The sequence below is a fragment of the Prunus persica genome, chromosome G1 (genome assembly GCF_000346465.2).
Source record: "Prunus persica cultivar Lovell chromosome G1, Prunus_persica_NCBIv2, whole genome shotgun sequence".
Lineage (NCBI taxonomy): Eukaryota > Viridiplantae > Streptophyta > Magnoliopsida > Rosales > Rosaceae > Prunus > Prunus persica.
Genome location: NC_034009.1, coordinates 47544122 through 47562467, shown reverse-complemented (window position 1 = coordinate 47562467; position 18346 = coordinate 47544122). Strand labels below are relative to the sequence as shown.

General features: G+C 35.3%; 2 protein-coding genes across 3 annotated transcripts; both read left to right on the top strand.

Annotated features, from left to right (window-relative positions):
- Positions 779-7373, top strand: LOC18789448 (CLP protease regulatory subunit CLPX2, mitochondrial). 2 transcript variants are annotated; one of them, XM_020555578.1, is made up of 15 exons: positions 779-1449; positions 1543-1604; positions 1765-1868; positions 1984-2063; positions 2762-2812; positions 2928-3002; positions 3083-3154; positions 3894-3950; positions 4557-4627; positions 4725-4824; positions 5007-5111; positions 5476-5538; positions 5661-5783; positions 6200-6358; positions 6979-7373. In XM_020555578.1, the coding sequence occupies exons 1-15, from the start codon at positions 895-897 to the stop codon at positions 7078-7080; spliced, it is 1779 nt and encodes a 592-aa protein (XP_020411167.1). In that variant the 5' UTR covers positions 779-894; the 3' UTR covers positions 7081-7373. The 2 variants fall into 2 exon arrangements, with proteins under 2 accessions (XP_020411167.1, XP_020411168.1); XM_020555579.1 differs by lacking the exon at positions 3894-3950 and having other exon boundaries at positions 780-1449.
- LOC18788669 (survival of motor neuron-related-splicing factor 30) lies at positions 8934-17257 on the top strand. The gene is made up of 8 exons (XM_007223115.2): positions 8934-9171; positions 11713-11781; positions 12445-12564; positions 13087-13169; positions 13283-13358; positions 14988-15173; positions 15811-15939; positions 16833-17257. The coding sequence occupies exons 1-8, from the start codon at positions 9091-9093 to the stop codon at positions 17001-17003; spliced, it is 915 nt and encodes a 304-aa protein (XP_007223177.1). The 5' UTR covers positions 8934-9090; the 3' UTR covers positions 17004-17257.

The following is an 18346-nucleotide window of genomic DNA, read 5'->3' as shown; positions in this document are numbered from 1 at the left end:
TTTAATTTTTTTAAATATGAAAAGTGTGAATTTACTATATTATCCTCATTTAATTAATCATTTCAATTCTTAATGTTTGCATTAACTAAGGGTATTTTCTGGTATTTTGAATGTTTCACCATTCTTTGCTTTTTGCTTTAAACATTCAAAATACCAGAAAATACCATTGATTAATTGAAACATTGAGAATTGAAATTATTAATTAAATGAGAATAATATGGTAAATTCACATTTTTAAATATTAAAAAAATTAAAATTAAAAACAAAATCATATAATATGTCCTACTTTTATGGAACATAACTATACATGTTTTTTATTTATTTTAAAAATAAAATAAAAAATAAAAAAGATAACCAATTGTGCCAAGAGGCTAGTATCTTCTTAATGTTTGAATTAACAAGGGCATTTTATTTTGAATGTTTCACCATTCTCTATCTTTTGCTTTATATATATAGACTAGCCTTTCCGCACGCGCTTCCGCTGATGTGAGAGCTTTATAAAAATAAAAAATAAATTTTTTTTTTTTAATTTGAAAAAGATAATGGGTAGTTGTGTTCTATAAAACTAGGATTCATTATCTGATTTTTCTTTTCATTTTAAAATTTTTTAATATGAAAAAGTGTAAATTTACCATATTATTCTCATTTAATGAATAATTTTAATTCTTAATACTTAGATTAACTAATAACATTTTTTGATATTTTGAATGTTTCACAATTGCGATTGGCTAATTATTCTAAGACAAAAAAAGGAGAAGGATTAAAACTCCAGTTGGCTACTATTGGAGGGAAGGGACTACATTTCACCTCTCTCTCCAATGACTCTGCTTTTACATTCCAAATTGTAATCAAATAACCCAAAATCTGCTACACCGAAAACACCAAAACCAAGACATGTTTCAATCTCTTCGATATAGATTTAGCAGCAGCGGCAGCAGATCCTCCCTCATCCGAATAATGACCGCCACCGCATCAGTCTCTGCCACAAACCCCACGCACACTCACTCCTCAGTCCTCCCAAACCACCACCTGCAGCGCCACAAGTGGGAGGGCCCAATTGGAGGAGGACGAGGGAGTGGAGGAGAGTACGACCAAATTAGGGCTGACGTCAATTGTCCCCGATGCTCCAAACAAATGGCGGTGCTCTTCTCCACCCGACCACTCTCCATTACTGGCCGAGAGACGGGGCTTTACCAGGCCCTCAATCTTTGCCCCAATTGCAAGACCGCCTTCTATTTCAGGCCCTTGAAACTCGTCCCTCTGCATGGCACTTTCATCGAGATTGGTAGGCTTAAGCCTAAGGATGACACCCGCGCCAATTCCTTTCATGCAAAACCAGAGGCCTCCTGCGCTGTTGATTCGTCTCCGGCAGCCACGGACTTGCCCACCCCGAAGGAAATTTATAAGGCGCTTGATGACTTTGTTGTCGGCCAGGAAAGAGCCAAAAAGGTTTTGGGTTTTTGAATTTTATTGGATTTCATTGTTTGAGCAAATCAAATGTTGTGCAAAATTAAATGAATGATTTCATATGTGCGTGTGCAGGTGCTTTCCGTTGCAGTTTACAACCACTACAAAAGGATACATCACGCTTCCCTGCAGACTAGGTTAGTCCAAAAAGTTTTGGTCCTTCCTTGCTGAGAAAGTTTCTGTGTTTGAGATGTTTACAACAAATGAAGATACGGTTTTAGATACTTTTATTGTTTAAATCGATGTGTCTTTTATGCCTTTTATTAATTGACTGTTGGATTGCGAACTGAATATCAGGTCTGGTGCAGAATCAGCTGATTCTAAACTTCAAGGTGTACTTGATAGTGATTCTGTGGAACTGGAGAAGAGCAATGTATTATTGATGGGTCCCACTGGTTCAGGTAGGATTAACATTCTTATTTATGTGTGCTTTGTGGCCTTTTTTTTCGTTGGAACCTCCTGCAGCTTAAAAATATTGTTGTACTCATTATGATTTTTTGCATTGACCAAGGATAGGGAAGACGTTACTTGCAAAAACACTAGCTCGTGTTGTGAATGTGCCGTTTGCCATCGCTGATAGTACAACATTAACACAGGCAAGTGCATTGCTCAGTCTTGTTCCACGCATGATGTTCTTGATGTCATGGCTATGATCGCTACAGCTTTTGTTTCAAATGTCATTGTGTGGAAAACATTCTCGTAATGCTTTTGGGAATCTTGTATTGTCGGCAATTGACTGTGTAAGATCAGATTACTTCATTTGAATCTTAATTTGTTGCACATGAACCATGCAAGAGGATAATTTTTCACCCTTTATGGTTTTTTATGTATGCAATGATGTGTGAAAATGTTCTTGTGCATATTGGAAATATCATTTTCATTGTCATTCAGAGAAAAGTTGGTAGAAGTATCCTCTTGTGGGATTGATCATTGATATTATATGATTTGAGGTTTCCTTTCTAATTTTATTTTTTTTTTCAATTGTAACATCTAGAAAGACATTCAAGTTAACAAGGAGGGAAAAGAAAATAAGGAAAGAAGACAGAGATGGTGTTAGTATTAACACAGTAGAAAAAAAATTGAATTGTAGGGAGTCTTTACATAACAATGGTTTCATGCAAGAAACATCAAAATCTCTGCTGTTCTGTTTGTCATGAATTTGAAGTCCTGAATTTTCCATATACTGATGTAGATGTGATAATGTCGATCAATTTGGTTAATGAGAGATGGTTTCTGTTGCTTGGAAGGATTCACTGATAGTTCCACTACTCTTTCTCTCTCTCTGACTATGCAGGCAGGTTATGTCGGAGAAGATGTGGAATCAATATTGTATAGACTGCTTATGGTATGGTTTATGTTATATCATGTGTTTCTTGTACAAGCATTGCAACTTTGTGTGTTTTTATGTGACATTAAGCACATTTTACATAATTACATTCTGATTGTTGCATTGTGTTTAGGAAGCTGACTTTGATGTGGAAGCAGCTCAGAAAGGGATTGTCTACATTGATGAAGTTGATAAGATAACGAAGAAGGTGTGATATAGATATACGTTTCGGAAAACAACTTATTGTGTCACTCCTTTATATTAATAACAAAGATGCTATTTTTTCAGGCAGAGAGCTTAAGCAGAGATGTATCTGGGGAGGGTGTTCAACAGGCATTGCTGAAAATGTTGGAAGGAACTGTAAGTAAGCCAACTTTTTCATAGGACACAAGTAAAAGAACTTTAAGTTAGTCTGTCAATATGATCCCTATTCTGCTAATTTTTATATATCATTATGAAGAACTCTTAACAAGAAGGATTCCTAGTTTAATGCAAGTTATCCTGTTCAGATTGAAGACATTTATTTCTAATCGTTTTGGGCTGTCAATTTCTTTAGGATAAATCTTTCATCTTTTCCTGGTGAATTTCTAGCTTCTCAAATGGTAAAATATTGTACTAGTAGTATATAAACTAATACTTGTGATATCCTTTTTTCTTTTCTGTAATTTGAAGCATCCCACTTTATACTCTACGATATTTGCTAATTTTTTTAATAATACCTTCTTGTGAAAAATAAGAATTTAACTTGTGTATTTGTTTTTCAGTTTCCATGTAATCCTACTGCCAACCTTTTCCTGCAATGAACTTGGGCATCTGTCGTGTAATAGACCTTTATCCAAAATAATTTAATGCGGATGGCTTTAACTATAATGAAACCACATCTATTGATTTGATGTCCTAGCATTGGAACATGTTACTATATGGTTTAAGTAAAAGTTATATGGAAATTAAAATACTGCCTTCAACGACATATGTGACCCATCGGTAGTGATTGACATCTTCAAAATAATCAAGAGGCATCAGTTGTGATGCTTTCAAATGTTCCTCAAATTCTCATTTAGTTATATAAGAGTAAATTTCCTTTACTTTGACCCATCAGGTAGTTAACATTCCTGATAAAGGAGCTCGGAAGCATCCTCGTGGTGATAGTATTCAGGTATTTTAGGCTTAAAACTACCCTGTTCATTTCTTCCTCCTCGTCATTTTGTATGCTTTTCTTTGATGCTATTAGATTTGTAAGCAAAAGATGCCCTCAGGTTCGTAATATTTCCTGAGGCATTAGGCCTCATGTAAGGCTTTTCCAGCAGTGCAAAGCACAAATATTGCTTGTATGGGGTGGGTTCATAAGCTGTGAAACTACAAAACTTTTATTCATGGTCCTATTTTGAAATTAAAATCACATGAACAAGCCGGCTCGCTAGTCATATTATATTTAGTTCACTACATATACTAAGTATGCGAGAAAGTGGAAAATGATTTCATTTGACTGGTGTCCAACTTTTCTCTCCTCCAACATTTTTTGCTTGAGGTGTGTCTTTGGCCGAGGTTTCCAAGGCTTTTGAGAGAACTGCAGTGCTTCTAATATTTCTAGTTTTAAAAAAATGGACTGTGCATGTGGAATAGCTAATTACATTTCAGCAGGCGTTGTTCAGTTTTGATAATACAATTTGTGCTCGAAGTCTGACTTTTAGAAGTACTTTGTTTGAAAAATGTCAACGTTAGTTTCTGGTGCATCTAATTACTTTGTTGTGATTCTTTGCAGATGGATACAAGAAATATCCTTTTCATATGTGGTGGGGCATTTGTTGGTTTGGAGAAAGCCATTTCAGAAAGGTAATGCACTCTCCCAGGGATTTATAATAGAAATTATTTGCATGAATGTTTCTACTTTGAAGGTAGTTTGAAAGGTTTAGGCATCTTCTTTTTCCAGGCTCCAAGATTCTTCGATTGGCTTCGGAGCACCAGTTCGTGCAAACATGAGGACTAGTGAATTGACTGATGCCATCTCGGCATCAGCATTGTTGGAATCTGTGAGAATAAAAACTCAATGTAGTCAAAGATATTATATATTCCGTCATTGCTCTTGTCTTTTCCTTTTATCAATTTTTTGACTTGAGGCTTCCTTAACTTCTTCTTCCTTTTCTATGACACAAAAACCCTAATTCTTTTGAATAATGAGTCCTTAAACTTAAATTTTCTAATGGACTTGTAGGTGGAGACTGGTGATCTTATTGCGTATGGCCTGATACCTGAATTTGTTGGACGCTTTCCGATTTTAGTTAGTTTGTCATCTTTAAATGAGGACCAACTTGTTCAGGTGTGCTCTATCTCTTCCATGGTTGTATCCCGAATCTTTTCTTCTTGGTTTTATGGTTGTTATTTGGTGGGACTGTATAACATTTTAGGTATGCTCAATCTCTAGGATATTGTGCATTATGTGATATAGTACTGCACATGATGCTTATTAACTTCTTAAGCATAAGCAAAAGCTTGATTTTTAATTTTTTTAACAAGTTATATTGGAAGTTACTCACACTTTTTTTCCCTGTTATGCTTATTCCTTACGTATTCTTGATATTAGAATCAAATTTCCTGGTTGGCTAGACTCTTTTGTGGTTTTTTTTTCTTTTTCCTTATTGATAAGATATTGAAAGATCCCTATGTTTTATCTTGTAAATTAGGTCCTCACAGAACCTAAAAATGCTCTTGGTAAACAGTACAAGAAGATGTTTAACATGAACAATGTAAGATTTTGATCCGTTGCATTTTGTAGTCAATACTGTCTCTCTTTCCATACCTTTCATAATTGCATTTTTTGCAGGATATGTATTTATGATGTAATTTCTTATTTTTCATGGCATTGCAGGTCAAATTACATTTTACTGATAATGCGTTGAGATTGATTGCGAAAAAGGCAATGGCAAAGAACACTGGTGCTCGAGGTTTGAGAGCCATATTGGAAAACATTCTTACGGACGCAATGTTTGAGGTATATGCGGACTGTCTCATCTGTCCTAGTCCTTATGTTGCTGATACAATTAAATGTACTCCTCTATATGTTGGATGTCTCAGGATGTTTTCATTTTCACTGGGGCATACTGGGTAGGGACGTTGTATACTTTGACCATAGAAGGAAGCAGCTGATTTCTGTATTCCTTGCATATTAGTGAAATTAGTAATTCTAGTTGCTGCTCCAAGTTTTGGTTATGAAACGATGGTAGTGTCCCTCTTCTGTGCTACGCAAGGCGATAACTTGCTTAATGTCTGGCCATTCCTTGAACTTGATGACTTTTACTTTCCGAAGAAAAAAGAAAAAGAAAACTGAAAGTGTATATAATTTTGGTATTTACCCTGGGTATTTCTGTATTTGGGTCTATGACACTAGATCATTGTGATTGTGCACAGGTTCCAAACATCAAGCCAGAAACCAATGGGGTATGTGCAGTTTTGGTTGACGAAGAAGCTGTTGGGTCAGTGGACGCTCCAGGACTTGGAGCAAAAATTCTTAGTGGGGATGGTGCATTGGAGCAATTTCTTCATGAAACGAAGTCAGGAGAGCACATGGTATGGTTTTCTGAAGCCCCCTGTGCTCAATAAACCTTCTTATTTTCTTTTGTTCTTTTCCTTTTGCTTCATTTTTAATTTGATGTTTGATAAACATTAAGACATGCGTGAGATAATGTTAATAATAATAATAATATATATATATATATATAAAATACGCATGTTCTCCATGACTTACCCCATGATGGAGCACTGCCATGGTCATCCAAAGCTAAGGGGGGAAAAAGAGAATTAAATTTTAGTGTGAAGAGACTTTAACAATATTAATGTGCTGAGTAAAATGATTTGTTTGTTTTTATTATTGATAAATGTTTCTAACAAGTTGGGGAAACGTTTATGTGATGTGAGCATTTTGGGGGTGACAGTAGTATTATATTGCACTGTGCCATTGGCACTCCAAATTTTAACTTTCTGCATGAGGTATGAGTGAAGGGTTATACGATAAACATTTTGGAGGAGCTAAATTAGAAGTGCTAATAGTTTGACCCTTACTATTTGTAGTGATAATGAGTTTGTTTGTTGTGCATATTAGTTGCAGAACCCCGTAATTCTGTTTCTTGATAATGAATCTATATTAGTATTCTGACAACTGCTTACTGATAATTTTGTGTTACTTGCAGGGAAAGGGTGGGGTGGATGGGCGAGGTGAGTGTTTGCAACATGTCTTAAAGCTTCAATCAAGAGCCATGGTGGTTGGGGCTTGTAGCTGTGCTAGCGGTTAAGTTGAGACATTATCCCTATGGCAGCTGCTATCTAGTTTTGTTTTGGGCTCCCTTGTATATAGATGAGGAGAAATTATCCTTTGCTGAAAAACAAAAAAAGTCCACAAGCCATGAGTTTGTGATATCTTGGTTGTGTGGTGTACATATTTGATAGTAATGATAGGGTAGAACATATTTTTAGGGACTGATACTATAAGTATTGGTATTTAAGTTCACTGCTGGCTCAAATTGGGGAAAAGCTTTTGCAATGGTTAAATTAAAACAAATTGGGAAAAAGAAAGATCACCAACGAAAAAGTTTTCATTCTCAGCTGGCAATTATTTATAAGAACATCTCGATGCATACAATGTTAAGCAAATATTGCCCCACCCAATTAAGTTCAATGACTTATAAGTTGTGAGCAATACTTGAATCCTAGGCCAAGTCCTAGGCGGCCCTCCGAATTTGATTTCTGTTTTGGAGAAAAAAGAGAGAGATGGATAAAGAGAGGAAGATGTGGTAATGATACAAGAAAATAGGGGTGAGTATGGTCCGGATTGAATTGGTTTCACTTCAAAATCAGGTTTAAACAAATTATAATATAATGGTTTGATTCAGTTCGATTTTGATAAAAATTACGGGGGGAATTGAACCAAACTAGACCAATTTAAAATGTTTTGGACCTAAGCCTTTGTTTTGTTTTGTTTTTTTTTTTGGTGCATTTTTTCAACTTTGTTAAACCAATTACAACAAAACAAAATTCATAATATGCTACATATTTTTCCTTTTTCTAGCATATAAAACCATCCTAAAATTCAACATGCTATAAAGCTTCAAAGTTCAATAAACTGATATAGTCACAATTCAAATATTAATAGCTTAAAAGTTCAATCAAACTTCAAATTCAACATCTTTATCTAGTTATCATCTAACGAGAGTACTACACATGTAAAAGTTTAAAATATATATATACAAGTAAACGGTCCAATTTGGTTTAGCCCAATTTACAAAATCTCAAAATCGAACCTAACAAAGCCATTCAAATGTTAAATTATTTGGCTTTTTTTGTTGGTCAAAATAAACCAAATTAGTCATTACGGTTCGGATCATCTGGTTTAGTCAATTTGACAGGTTACTAGTCTATATAGCTCCAAAATATTACTCAAAATAGTAGTAGAGGGCGAGCTGTCATTTGGATAAGGATAAAACGCTAATCATTTCATCTATCTATATATATAAAGCAAAAGGCAGAGAATGGTGAAACATTTAAAATACCAGAAAATGCCCTTGGTTAATGCAAACATTAAGAATTGAAATTATTAATTAAATGAGGATAATATGGTAAATTCATAATTTTTTGTATTAAAAAAATTAAAATTAAAAGAAAATTCAGATAATGGATCCTATTTTTATGGAACACAAATATCCATTATCTTTTTTAATTCTAAAATAAATTTAAATTTTTTAAAAAAAAAACCTCTCGCATGCGCGGAAGCGCGTGCAGAGAAGCTAGTAAGTTCATAAAACACTATTCTTTGACTAAAAAATTAAAAATTAAAAATTAAAAACACTAATCACTCATTTGAGCCAATTTCATAATGTAATCTCATAGTTAGAATGATTTATTTTAAAATTTATCTTTCAAATATCATTCTTGCAAAAAAAATTACTAAATTCAAAAGTCAATTAGTCATTTGATTATCATCGTGACTATTGTTATTGGTTATTGGGTGTATTTATTTATTATTTGAGATTAGAAAGACGAAAGAAAACCTAAAAACAAAATGTATGGGCCAAATTTTAGACCCAGCCCAGGAGGAAACAATTCGGACCCAAGGAGAGTCCACTGGTTGAGTCTCCTTTCTACTTGCGTTTTTCTAATCTTATGATTCGAAGTGTTTAGGTTCCTTCTCTTCTCTCCTCTCCAATTCAATCTTTGTTTCCTTCTTCCTGCTTTTGCAAAAATCGCTTGGAATCAATAAACTATCTCTGAGAATTATAGAAGATAAACAAACCAAAAAATAAAAAAACATGGAAGGAGAAGGAGGAGAAGAGCTAAGCATAGAAGAACTGGCCTCCAATCTTTCAACATACAAAGATCAGCTTCACCAGGTCCCCACTCTACTTTGTTGTTCTTCTTCTTCGTTAATTTATTTGTTCTTGTTCTTATTGCCATTTAATTTTCAACGTTACAATCGATATGTTATGATTAGGGTTTAGTTGAATTCTAACTAGGGTTTTTGCACTCACTGTGTACCTGAAAGAAACCCTTTTCTCAAAATAGATATTTTAAAATTTAGTTATTATGCGTGCGGTTGATGATTTCAGCAACATAGTCAATGCGCCGTGGTGATCTTCTACCTCGGAAATTGAGATTCCTGTAATTGATAGAACCCTAAATGTAGAAAAAGGAAGGAAAACGCAGAAAAGGAAACTAAGTAAAGTAAAGGAAAAAGACTAAATTCATTTCATTCCTGCCTATCAAAGAAGCCTAACCTATTCAAACAGTTGTAAAGGGCAAACTTAGTCGACCCAAGTGGAGGTCCACCAGGTTCTTAGCCCATTAAAATATATGTTCGTAATCCCAGCAGTAATGTACATATACGTATGTGTATGGGGCTATTTGGCTCTGAGGTGGCCATATCCCTTTTTAAACCTAGTAGACTTTGCTTTTTTCCTATTTAAGTTACTAACTTATACTGGAAAATATGTTCTGCTTGTTTGATGATTTTAAGTTCTGGGAAAAACATTTATTACTCATGTGGCGAGGTTCTGCCTTTGCCGCTTAACCTCGTGTAAGAAGGTTTATGTCCTTTCTTGGGAAGGTGAGTCAATGATTTGGCGAGTCAGCTTTTAAGTATTTAATAGACATGAGATTAGCTTATACACTAAACTCATGTCTTCAAGTCCTATCCTTGAGAAAGCAAAATTATGAATTTTGTCTGTCATAGGGAGAGTTAGGAGTGGTAAAAATTACTTTGCAAGAATCTTGATTTGAAAACTACCAAATTGGATGGTCTATTTTAAATTGAAATACTGAAATTTAAAATAAAAAGCTTTGAAGAATGACTATCTTATAATTTCAAAATTTGCTGATACATAAGACGGTTTTGTAATATATAAGCAAAAGTATATGAAGCCTTACGGGCCAATGAACTTATTGTTCATCTGGACAAAAAGTGTAGGACACAAACTCAATACCTCCTCTTTACTCCATATATAGACATATGTATTATTGTACTTTGAGGGCTCGTTTGGTACGGGGGATTGTCATGGACTAGACTAAATTCTTGGATTGGCTTGGATTGGCTTGGCATGGCCTAAACTATTAACACTTGTACTACGTTTGGTGAATGTTTGATTGGACTAGGACTAAATTATTTTAAAATATTTTTCTTGAAAAGTAAGTTTTAAAAAATATTTTTTTTAACTTTTCTTGTCTCTGTCGAGATCTCCCTCAGCCCCCTTCCCCTTCTTCAACAAATCTCAAAGCGAGTAGGCGAGACGAGTCAAAATCTTTGGTTTGATTGGCCCCATGAGATCTCTGCGTTGCTCGGAGGAGAGAATCTTGTGGAGGTCATCGGCTGGGTTTCTTCAATTTAATCATTTTTGTTTGACTGGGTTTCGATAATTGAAAAGGAGAAATTGAGTTTGATGAGTAGAAGAAATACAGTAGCTTTTTTTTTTTTTGGGGGGGTTTGGTTAATTAAAAGAGAAGGAAAGTTGTCTGGCTAAGGATTGATTCAATTAATGGGTTTGGGTTAGTGGCTGTTGGAGAGAGGGAAGGGATGAAGTGGGCGGGGTCAGTGGCTGTCGATTAGAGAAGATGAGAGAAAGGCAAAGCCGCTCCAAACCCAGCTTTCTCATATTGCTCGAAAGCTACAGAGGGGAGGGGTATCTGGGTTTGTTTGGGATGAGGGAGGAGCATTTTTATTTTATTTTATGAGGTTGCTGCGATGGTGGATTGAGGTTGCTGTGATGGTGGGGGGTTTGGATCGGTTGCAGGTGCTTGGGTGATCGGTGGTTGTGGATGGCGCTTGGATGGTCAGTGGTTGCAGGCGCTTGGGTCGGGACTATGTTGTCCTCCCATTCCACGCGGGACTCATTAAGAACACCTAAGAAGGTGTTTTTGGTGGGGCCAGTATTAACAGTCCCACTTAAAACTAGAACTAAGTGTAAACAAACATGGGATAAAAATTTGTCTAGTCCAATCCAAGCCAAGAAGGTGTAACAAACGAGCCCTGATTCTTTTAGTGTTGTGTTTTACATCAAGGGCAAGCTTGGAGTTTATAAACAGTAGTCTGGGCTTTTAGTTGTTTTCCTCTGCCCAGAGGTCAGATTCTTACTAGGATGATTAAATGGAGAGTTGAGGTATTTGATGATGTCCATGCCACCTCTGTGCATAATTCTTGTTTAGAGATTTTCCTAAGTGAGTGACTCTCTGGAGAAAATGTTCTTATACTGGAAACTTGGATCCGGTTTTATTATATATTAAGACTACAATAATTAGATCATTTCAGTTTGGTTGCTTTGTGTTGTTCTTGTATGTCCCTTATATACTATAGGTTGCATGGCAAAACGTTCTATGTATTCTCTTGTAAAGTTTTTTTTTTTTTTTTTTTTGGTAATGACTTTTCCCATCCTTTGGATCAGGTAAAGGAGCTTTTAGCTGATGATCCTGTAAACTCTGAGTATGCTGACATGGAAAGAGAGCTCAATGAGGTATTTTTTGTTTATATTTTATATTCTGTTTGTAGATATTGCTTGTACATTTTATCAAATAATTTGGCCCATTCCTACATTTGTGTCACACTGATGTATTTGAGTTTGTAGTGTATAGGTCTCTATTTTAGTGTTTCTTTGTGGAAACAGAGTCAACATCTTCTCTGGCCCTTAGGGATGACAACCAAGTACAGTTACTATTATATGGATGTCTAGGTTTTCAATGCAATTATCATTCTTCTTTTATTTCTTCCTCCTTTCTTTTGAAGGAATCAACATGTTGCTCAAACTAGCAACATCAATTAACTGCTATGGCACCTGTGGAGGTTTGTTTTCATAACAGGGTTGAATAAGGTGAGGATGGTTTTTATGTTAAATAAAGTTCATACACTCCAGAAATTGGAACTCTGGAGAATTAGAGGGAAGAAAAAAAAAAGATCCTTAGAGCTTCATCAAGATGCATGTCACTTCTATCTTGGTTCCTTTGCAGGTCTGCTATTTGTGGTGATGGTCAGCTTTCACTTTCTCTTTCACCTGATTTCAGATTTTCACACTGACATTCTATGTTTGCATTCTGACAATAGTTTGCTGTTTATGATGATAACAAATATTTGTACATACTGTGTTCAAATTTAGGCTTGGGCTAAATCTATGTTACTGCAGGTAATTGCTCTGACAGAAGAACTACTTGCAACTGCAAAGCAAAATCAGAGTTCTGGAATAGATTTTGGGACAAGTGATAGTGCATCTCCTAGTTTACCCCAGACTCAGAGGAATGAAAATGTAAATTGGCATCCTCACATAAGTTTGTTTTTTATTTATTTTTTTTTTTTTTGTGACATTTGTTAGGTTTATGGGGAAAATATGCTTTATGTTTTGATAAAGTTACGCCCACAATTTTTTTATGTGGTATGTGGTAGTGTGTGAAATGTGCCTTTGTTGTGGCTAGGGCATGATTTACATGTGAAGAGTTTTGTTTCTCATAGGGTTCTGGTCCAGGATTCTGTATAAAAACTTATGCAGAATTCAAAATCATAATTGGTTCAGAATTTGAATTTTGTTCCAACATTTATTGAGCCTTAGTGACTACTTTAAATATGGTAATGCATGGTATTAACCTGATATTACTGTTAGTGCAGCTTCCTACTGTTTAGTGCTTTTTTTGGTCTTTTCCTTTTGTATTTCCCCTTTTCTTTTGAATTTTTCTGTTGACCGAAAAAAGCTGATATTACTGTTATGAATGTTTCTGATGTTGAATCTCCCTCTTGTCCTGTTGTGGTCACGTTGCGTTCTTTTTTCATCTAGGATTCAGGGAGCATTTCCGACTATCATGACAAGTTTCCTCCTGGTACAAAAGTTCAAGCTGTTTGGAGTGAAGATGGGGAGTGGTATGTGATAATAAACAGAGATCTGAATTTCAATAAATTTATGTTTACAAGTTTCTACATTTTCTTTACCTTTTCTTTTCTTTTTGTCTGTGCTTGATTAGTTGAATGTTCAGGTATGATGCTACAATCGAGTCTCTCACTCCAAATGGGTATTTTGTTACTTATGAGGGCTGGGGGAATAGAGAAGAGGTATGATGTCTCGATAACTTGAATAATTATGCTTTTAATTCAATAAGTCATCCTTCTATCTCCTGGTCATGTTATAAATCTTGCTTCCAAATTTTGATATACATATATCAGTCGGGAAATTCTTGTTCCAAAAGTTATCCACGAGTACTTCGTTTGGAATGAGAACAATTATTGTGTGTTGTGTGAGAGAGAGAAGTAGGAGGGGTAAACTCGGAGGAAACTGAAACCCAGGATAATGACCAAAAGTGTATTGTGTCCCACAAATAGGCAAGTGCCTATTTTGCATTTTTAATTTTTTAATTTTATTGTATACTATGTATGAACCATATTGTACATGTATATTTTTTCACCCAATACAGATGCACAACCCATCATTTAACTCTGCCACCATGGAGTTATCAGGATTAAGATTTTGTATTTGTTTGTAGTGGATTATTACAAAATATTTGTGATTGTGCATCACTCTAACCTTCATTGATGTGGGCAGTGGACCACCTTTTGGCCACTGATGTTGGCCAATTTCTTGACCATGCATTAATAATTTCTTCGTGGAGAATTTTCAAGTGAGGATGTTTGCTTTTAAAATAGAATGTTAGCACCTCCCTAGGCCTACCTCACAATTCAGTTTGATTATCACAACTGTCTACATTTTATGTCATCTTTAGGGGTCATTCTTGTGAAAAAAAAAGAAGAGAGAAAGGCCAGATTAGAAACTGTTTGGTCATATAAGCTGTACAGACAGACACAGTTTTTCAAATGAAAATGAAATGGTAATGTTGCTGAAAAATGGCTGAATAATTGTTATTTGGCTGATTTTTTTGTAATGCTTAAGGAGAGGCTTAAAAATGGACAGTTATCATTGAAAGTAGGCTGGAAATAGGATGTTCAGATTTTTCTTAAATGCAAACATCCTCACTTGAAGCTTCACGTGTCTTCCCATTGAAAGGAAATAAATGTCGTCTTGGTTGAAGACTCTTGCAATTTGAAGTGCAAACATTAAAAGTTTAGAAGATGAAGTATTTGAAAATAAGAATAGATGCATTGACACAGAGAGGGAAAAACATTAGAATCTGGGTTCAACCATTCAAATGCCACAAACTTAGAGGGAATGTTAGATACCCATGAATGGATGCAACTAGCAGTTGTGTGCTACTTTGGTTTTCGGGTATATAGAACAACTTTTTGTAGTTTTCCTATGGTTGAATTGTTAGGTGGTTGTCTTTAAATTCTGGTTTTAGGATATGCGTTACATAGAATTTTTATTTATTGAAAATATATTAGTCCTATGCCTTAAGTGGATATTGTATTTCCATATATGGAGTGAATTTTTCTCTGATTAATATAAATTAAATGTCAAGTAAGAAATGAGTGAGTTGTAATGATTAAATTATTGTATTTCCATATTGAACGCCATCTCACCTATTGTTCAATATTTGTAATGATGACTTTGAAGTGACAACATAGTCTTTTTCCTATTCTAGACTTAAAACTTAATGTGCAAGTTAGCAATTCCTTTTTTATATTGCATATTTTCAACATTTTATTCTTTCTTTTTTTACATGTGTTTTGGTTAATCTATTTTTCTGTTTAAATGTAATTGTGGTATGCCACTGGTAATTTTTAACCCAGGTGGATCCAGCCAATGTAAGGCCAATTCAAGAAGGGGCTGTCAATGCATTGCTGGAAGCTGAAAGGGTTGCTGAGGCCACAAAACAAGCAATTAAAAGGAAGATTGCACAAGCTGCATCTATTGACTTCCAATCACGAAGCTTACCAGCAAAACTTCGCATAGAACCTGATGATCCTGAGGATGTGGTATTTTATCTATCTGTATCTATTTTATCATTCTTTGTCCTGTCCCAAAATTGTGGGTGTGGTAGAAGATTCACAAGACAAAAATGTTTGTCCTAAATATAGTCTTCAATGACTCATTTTTATCAGTGTTATGGATCCTAATCAAGTATTATAGTTTGTCACGTCGTTCAAAGTAGGTAAAACACAATAGCAGCAACGGCTTAAATATAAAACTGAATTTTGTAGCAATGGTAATAGTCAAATGATAAGTGTAATACTCTGTGAATGCTGTTAATTCTGAAAGAGTGAATGAAGTTTGTAATAAGAATAATTTGCATGACCTAAATTCAGTGCTTTCTGAAATAAACTGACAGTTTTTATAAGTATATTTTTTAGTAAATATAAAACTTAATTAATAAAGTATATTTATTTTATTATTCAGTCAAGATTACATAAAGTTGGTTTACTTTAGAGATTTGGTAGTTGTTTGGTAGAATAAGTGATCCAACTTGTTGGAACGTGCTTGGTAGCAATCATAATTGTTTTATAGTCTTCTATTTTTGTTTTTTACCCCACTAGTTATGGTTCAATGTTTTTACATTGCTCTCTAAGGACTAGTTTTTTGGGGACTGATTCTTGCCAACTTCAAAATCTACAGAAAGCTACCAAACGAAAAAAGATACATTCTTTTAAGTCGAAGATGAGGATGGAGCAACTAGAAGTTACGCAAAATAAACGTCAAAATGCTTGGCAACAGTTCCAAACAACCAAAGGCAAGACTAAGAAGGTATGTTTGCTTGACATTTTTGAATTTCTGTGTGCTTGCACTTTTGCTTTGATTGGTCTTTTTCAAGGGACAACAATATTGGCCAGTTTAATTTGTTTACACACATTACTAGTTCGGCAGCATTTTCTTCTTTTGGAGTGGTTGTCTAAAACAGTGTTTTCAAAGGTGATGGTGAGGCGGCCGTGAAGTGCCATAAGTTTACCTCATCACAGAGGCATTAGAGAGTAGACAAATCTCACTGCTATCTCTTGGTTTTAAACTTCTCTCCCATTAATGAAACTCTGCGTTATACTTGGTCAGGTTTCAAAGAAAAATAAAAGTTAGCATTTTCTTTAATTTCTTAGCTGCACACTTCCCAGCCTAGTTCTATTTTGGTATCTATCCAAACTAGCTGTACAAGCTCTAGTTGTATGATGATCATTATGATAGTACATAACAAGAAGTTGCAGAAGAGGAAAAAGTGTAAATAAAAAACGGTTTGAAGGTTGATTATTATGCTTAATCACAGTTAAACTTTGTTTTTTTTTAATGGAGTTGCAATCTGAGGTCATGATTTGTTATTGTACTAGGAACTTCATACTTTGCTTGTGACCATTTGATCTTTGGTGCTTGTCTTAGTTTATGTTTAAAATAAACAGAGCAATTCAAGCATGGGGTTCCTTTTTCGGAACAAGGCCCATTGATTTTGAACATTCTACCATCACCAATTGTAACTACAAAGAAACAGAAAAAATAAATGCACCTATTAAAAAGGGACTTCTACCTCACGGTGGACAATTTTCAACCTAGCTTCTTCTAAGAATTGATTTGGTATTTACGCGGCCTTGTCTGTTCTTACTGCTGATTCACATATCATCCCAGCTAGAGCCGTAACTTGTTACATTAATTTTCAGATTGGTTTCTTTTCTGGACGCAAGCGAGAGAGCATCTTCAAGTCTCCTGACGATCCTTTTGGGAAGGTTGGGGTGACTGGGAGTGGGAAGGGCTTGACAGACTTTCAGAAGAGGGAAAAGCACTTGCATCTCAAAGGCGGAACAGCTGAGAATGATGATGAGGCTCCTTAGCTCCATGTTGTCTCCATAGAATTGAAAAAAGAAAAAGAAAATATCTTCTTGCTCTCTGTACACCTGGTCAAGAGGTTCAGTTTGAACTTGTTAACTGAAAATGCATGGTAGGAATTGGGTATTTGAAACTGTATTTATTGTTCTTACCCTCGTTAGTATTTTGCTATAATAGCCCCCTTCCTGGAACCTTTCGAGTTGTATTGTGTTATGCTTTTTTCGGTCTTGAAATGAAGCAATGGTTGGTTTGAGTTTCAGATGAGAAGAGGCGAGGAAAGCAGAGAAGGATCTCGTTAATAAGAGAACATTTGATATAGAAAAGAGCAGTTAGCACTTTTTGAGCATTACGAAGCTGGTTTGCTTCATTTGATTTGGCAGACTGAAACATAGAATGGAATAGAACCTGTTTTATAATCATAGCACCACCTCAGCAACGTTACAACATATACTTTAAACCCCATTGGCCGACCCTTAATTTCGAAAGTTTTTATTCACCTAAACAAATATTGGCCAAACAAAAAAGGTACTCGGAATACATGATTTTTAAATAAAGAAGGCTTAATTTCTCTATGGTCAAATATGACACGGAATCCGGGAACTCCAAAATGACCTATCTTACTCTATTGATTGCTGTTTTGTGTTTCATTGTATGAAGTGTGCCAAAAAAGAAATTTAATTTAACCAATTTTTTTTTAATACATGCCATAGTCTAAACTACTGAGAAGAGATTTCTCACAGATACAGTTTTATTAGGGTTCGAACATGAGACCGCTAGTCCTTAGGACTAGTGCAGTGCACAAGCTCCGCCAGGGCAACAGGCCCCTCGCCAGCCCAAATTCAACTCCAGCACAACAAATTGAGCCCTGGCAAGCCTTGGGTCCCACCAGCCTGAGAAAGCCCACGAGCAGATCTTGCCTGGGCTTCAGCCCGAAAGCGTTGACAACACCGCTAACAGGCCCCAACGGGAATATGCCACGTGGCACTTCCTGGACGCTCCGATGCAATTTTTTCTAGAAATCCGACGGCCTTGATTTTTTTGGCTAAAAAAATTCGAAAAAAAATACCAAAAAATTCTGGATTTTTTCCCTATAAATACCTAACAATTTTATTCACTTTCCACACCAAATCTTCATACAAACTCATCTCCTTCCAATATTTTTCACTTTCCACACCAAATTTTTTACTACAAAATTTCATTTGTGCAAAAATACAAATGACCTCTTCCATCGAAACCAAAGGGTCATGGACAAATGTTCGAAGAGGTCAAAATCTTGGCAATGAGGTAAAAAAAAAAAATTCCCGTTTTATTCAATTTCATGTCTTTATATATATATATTTATATATAT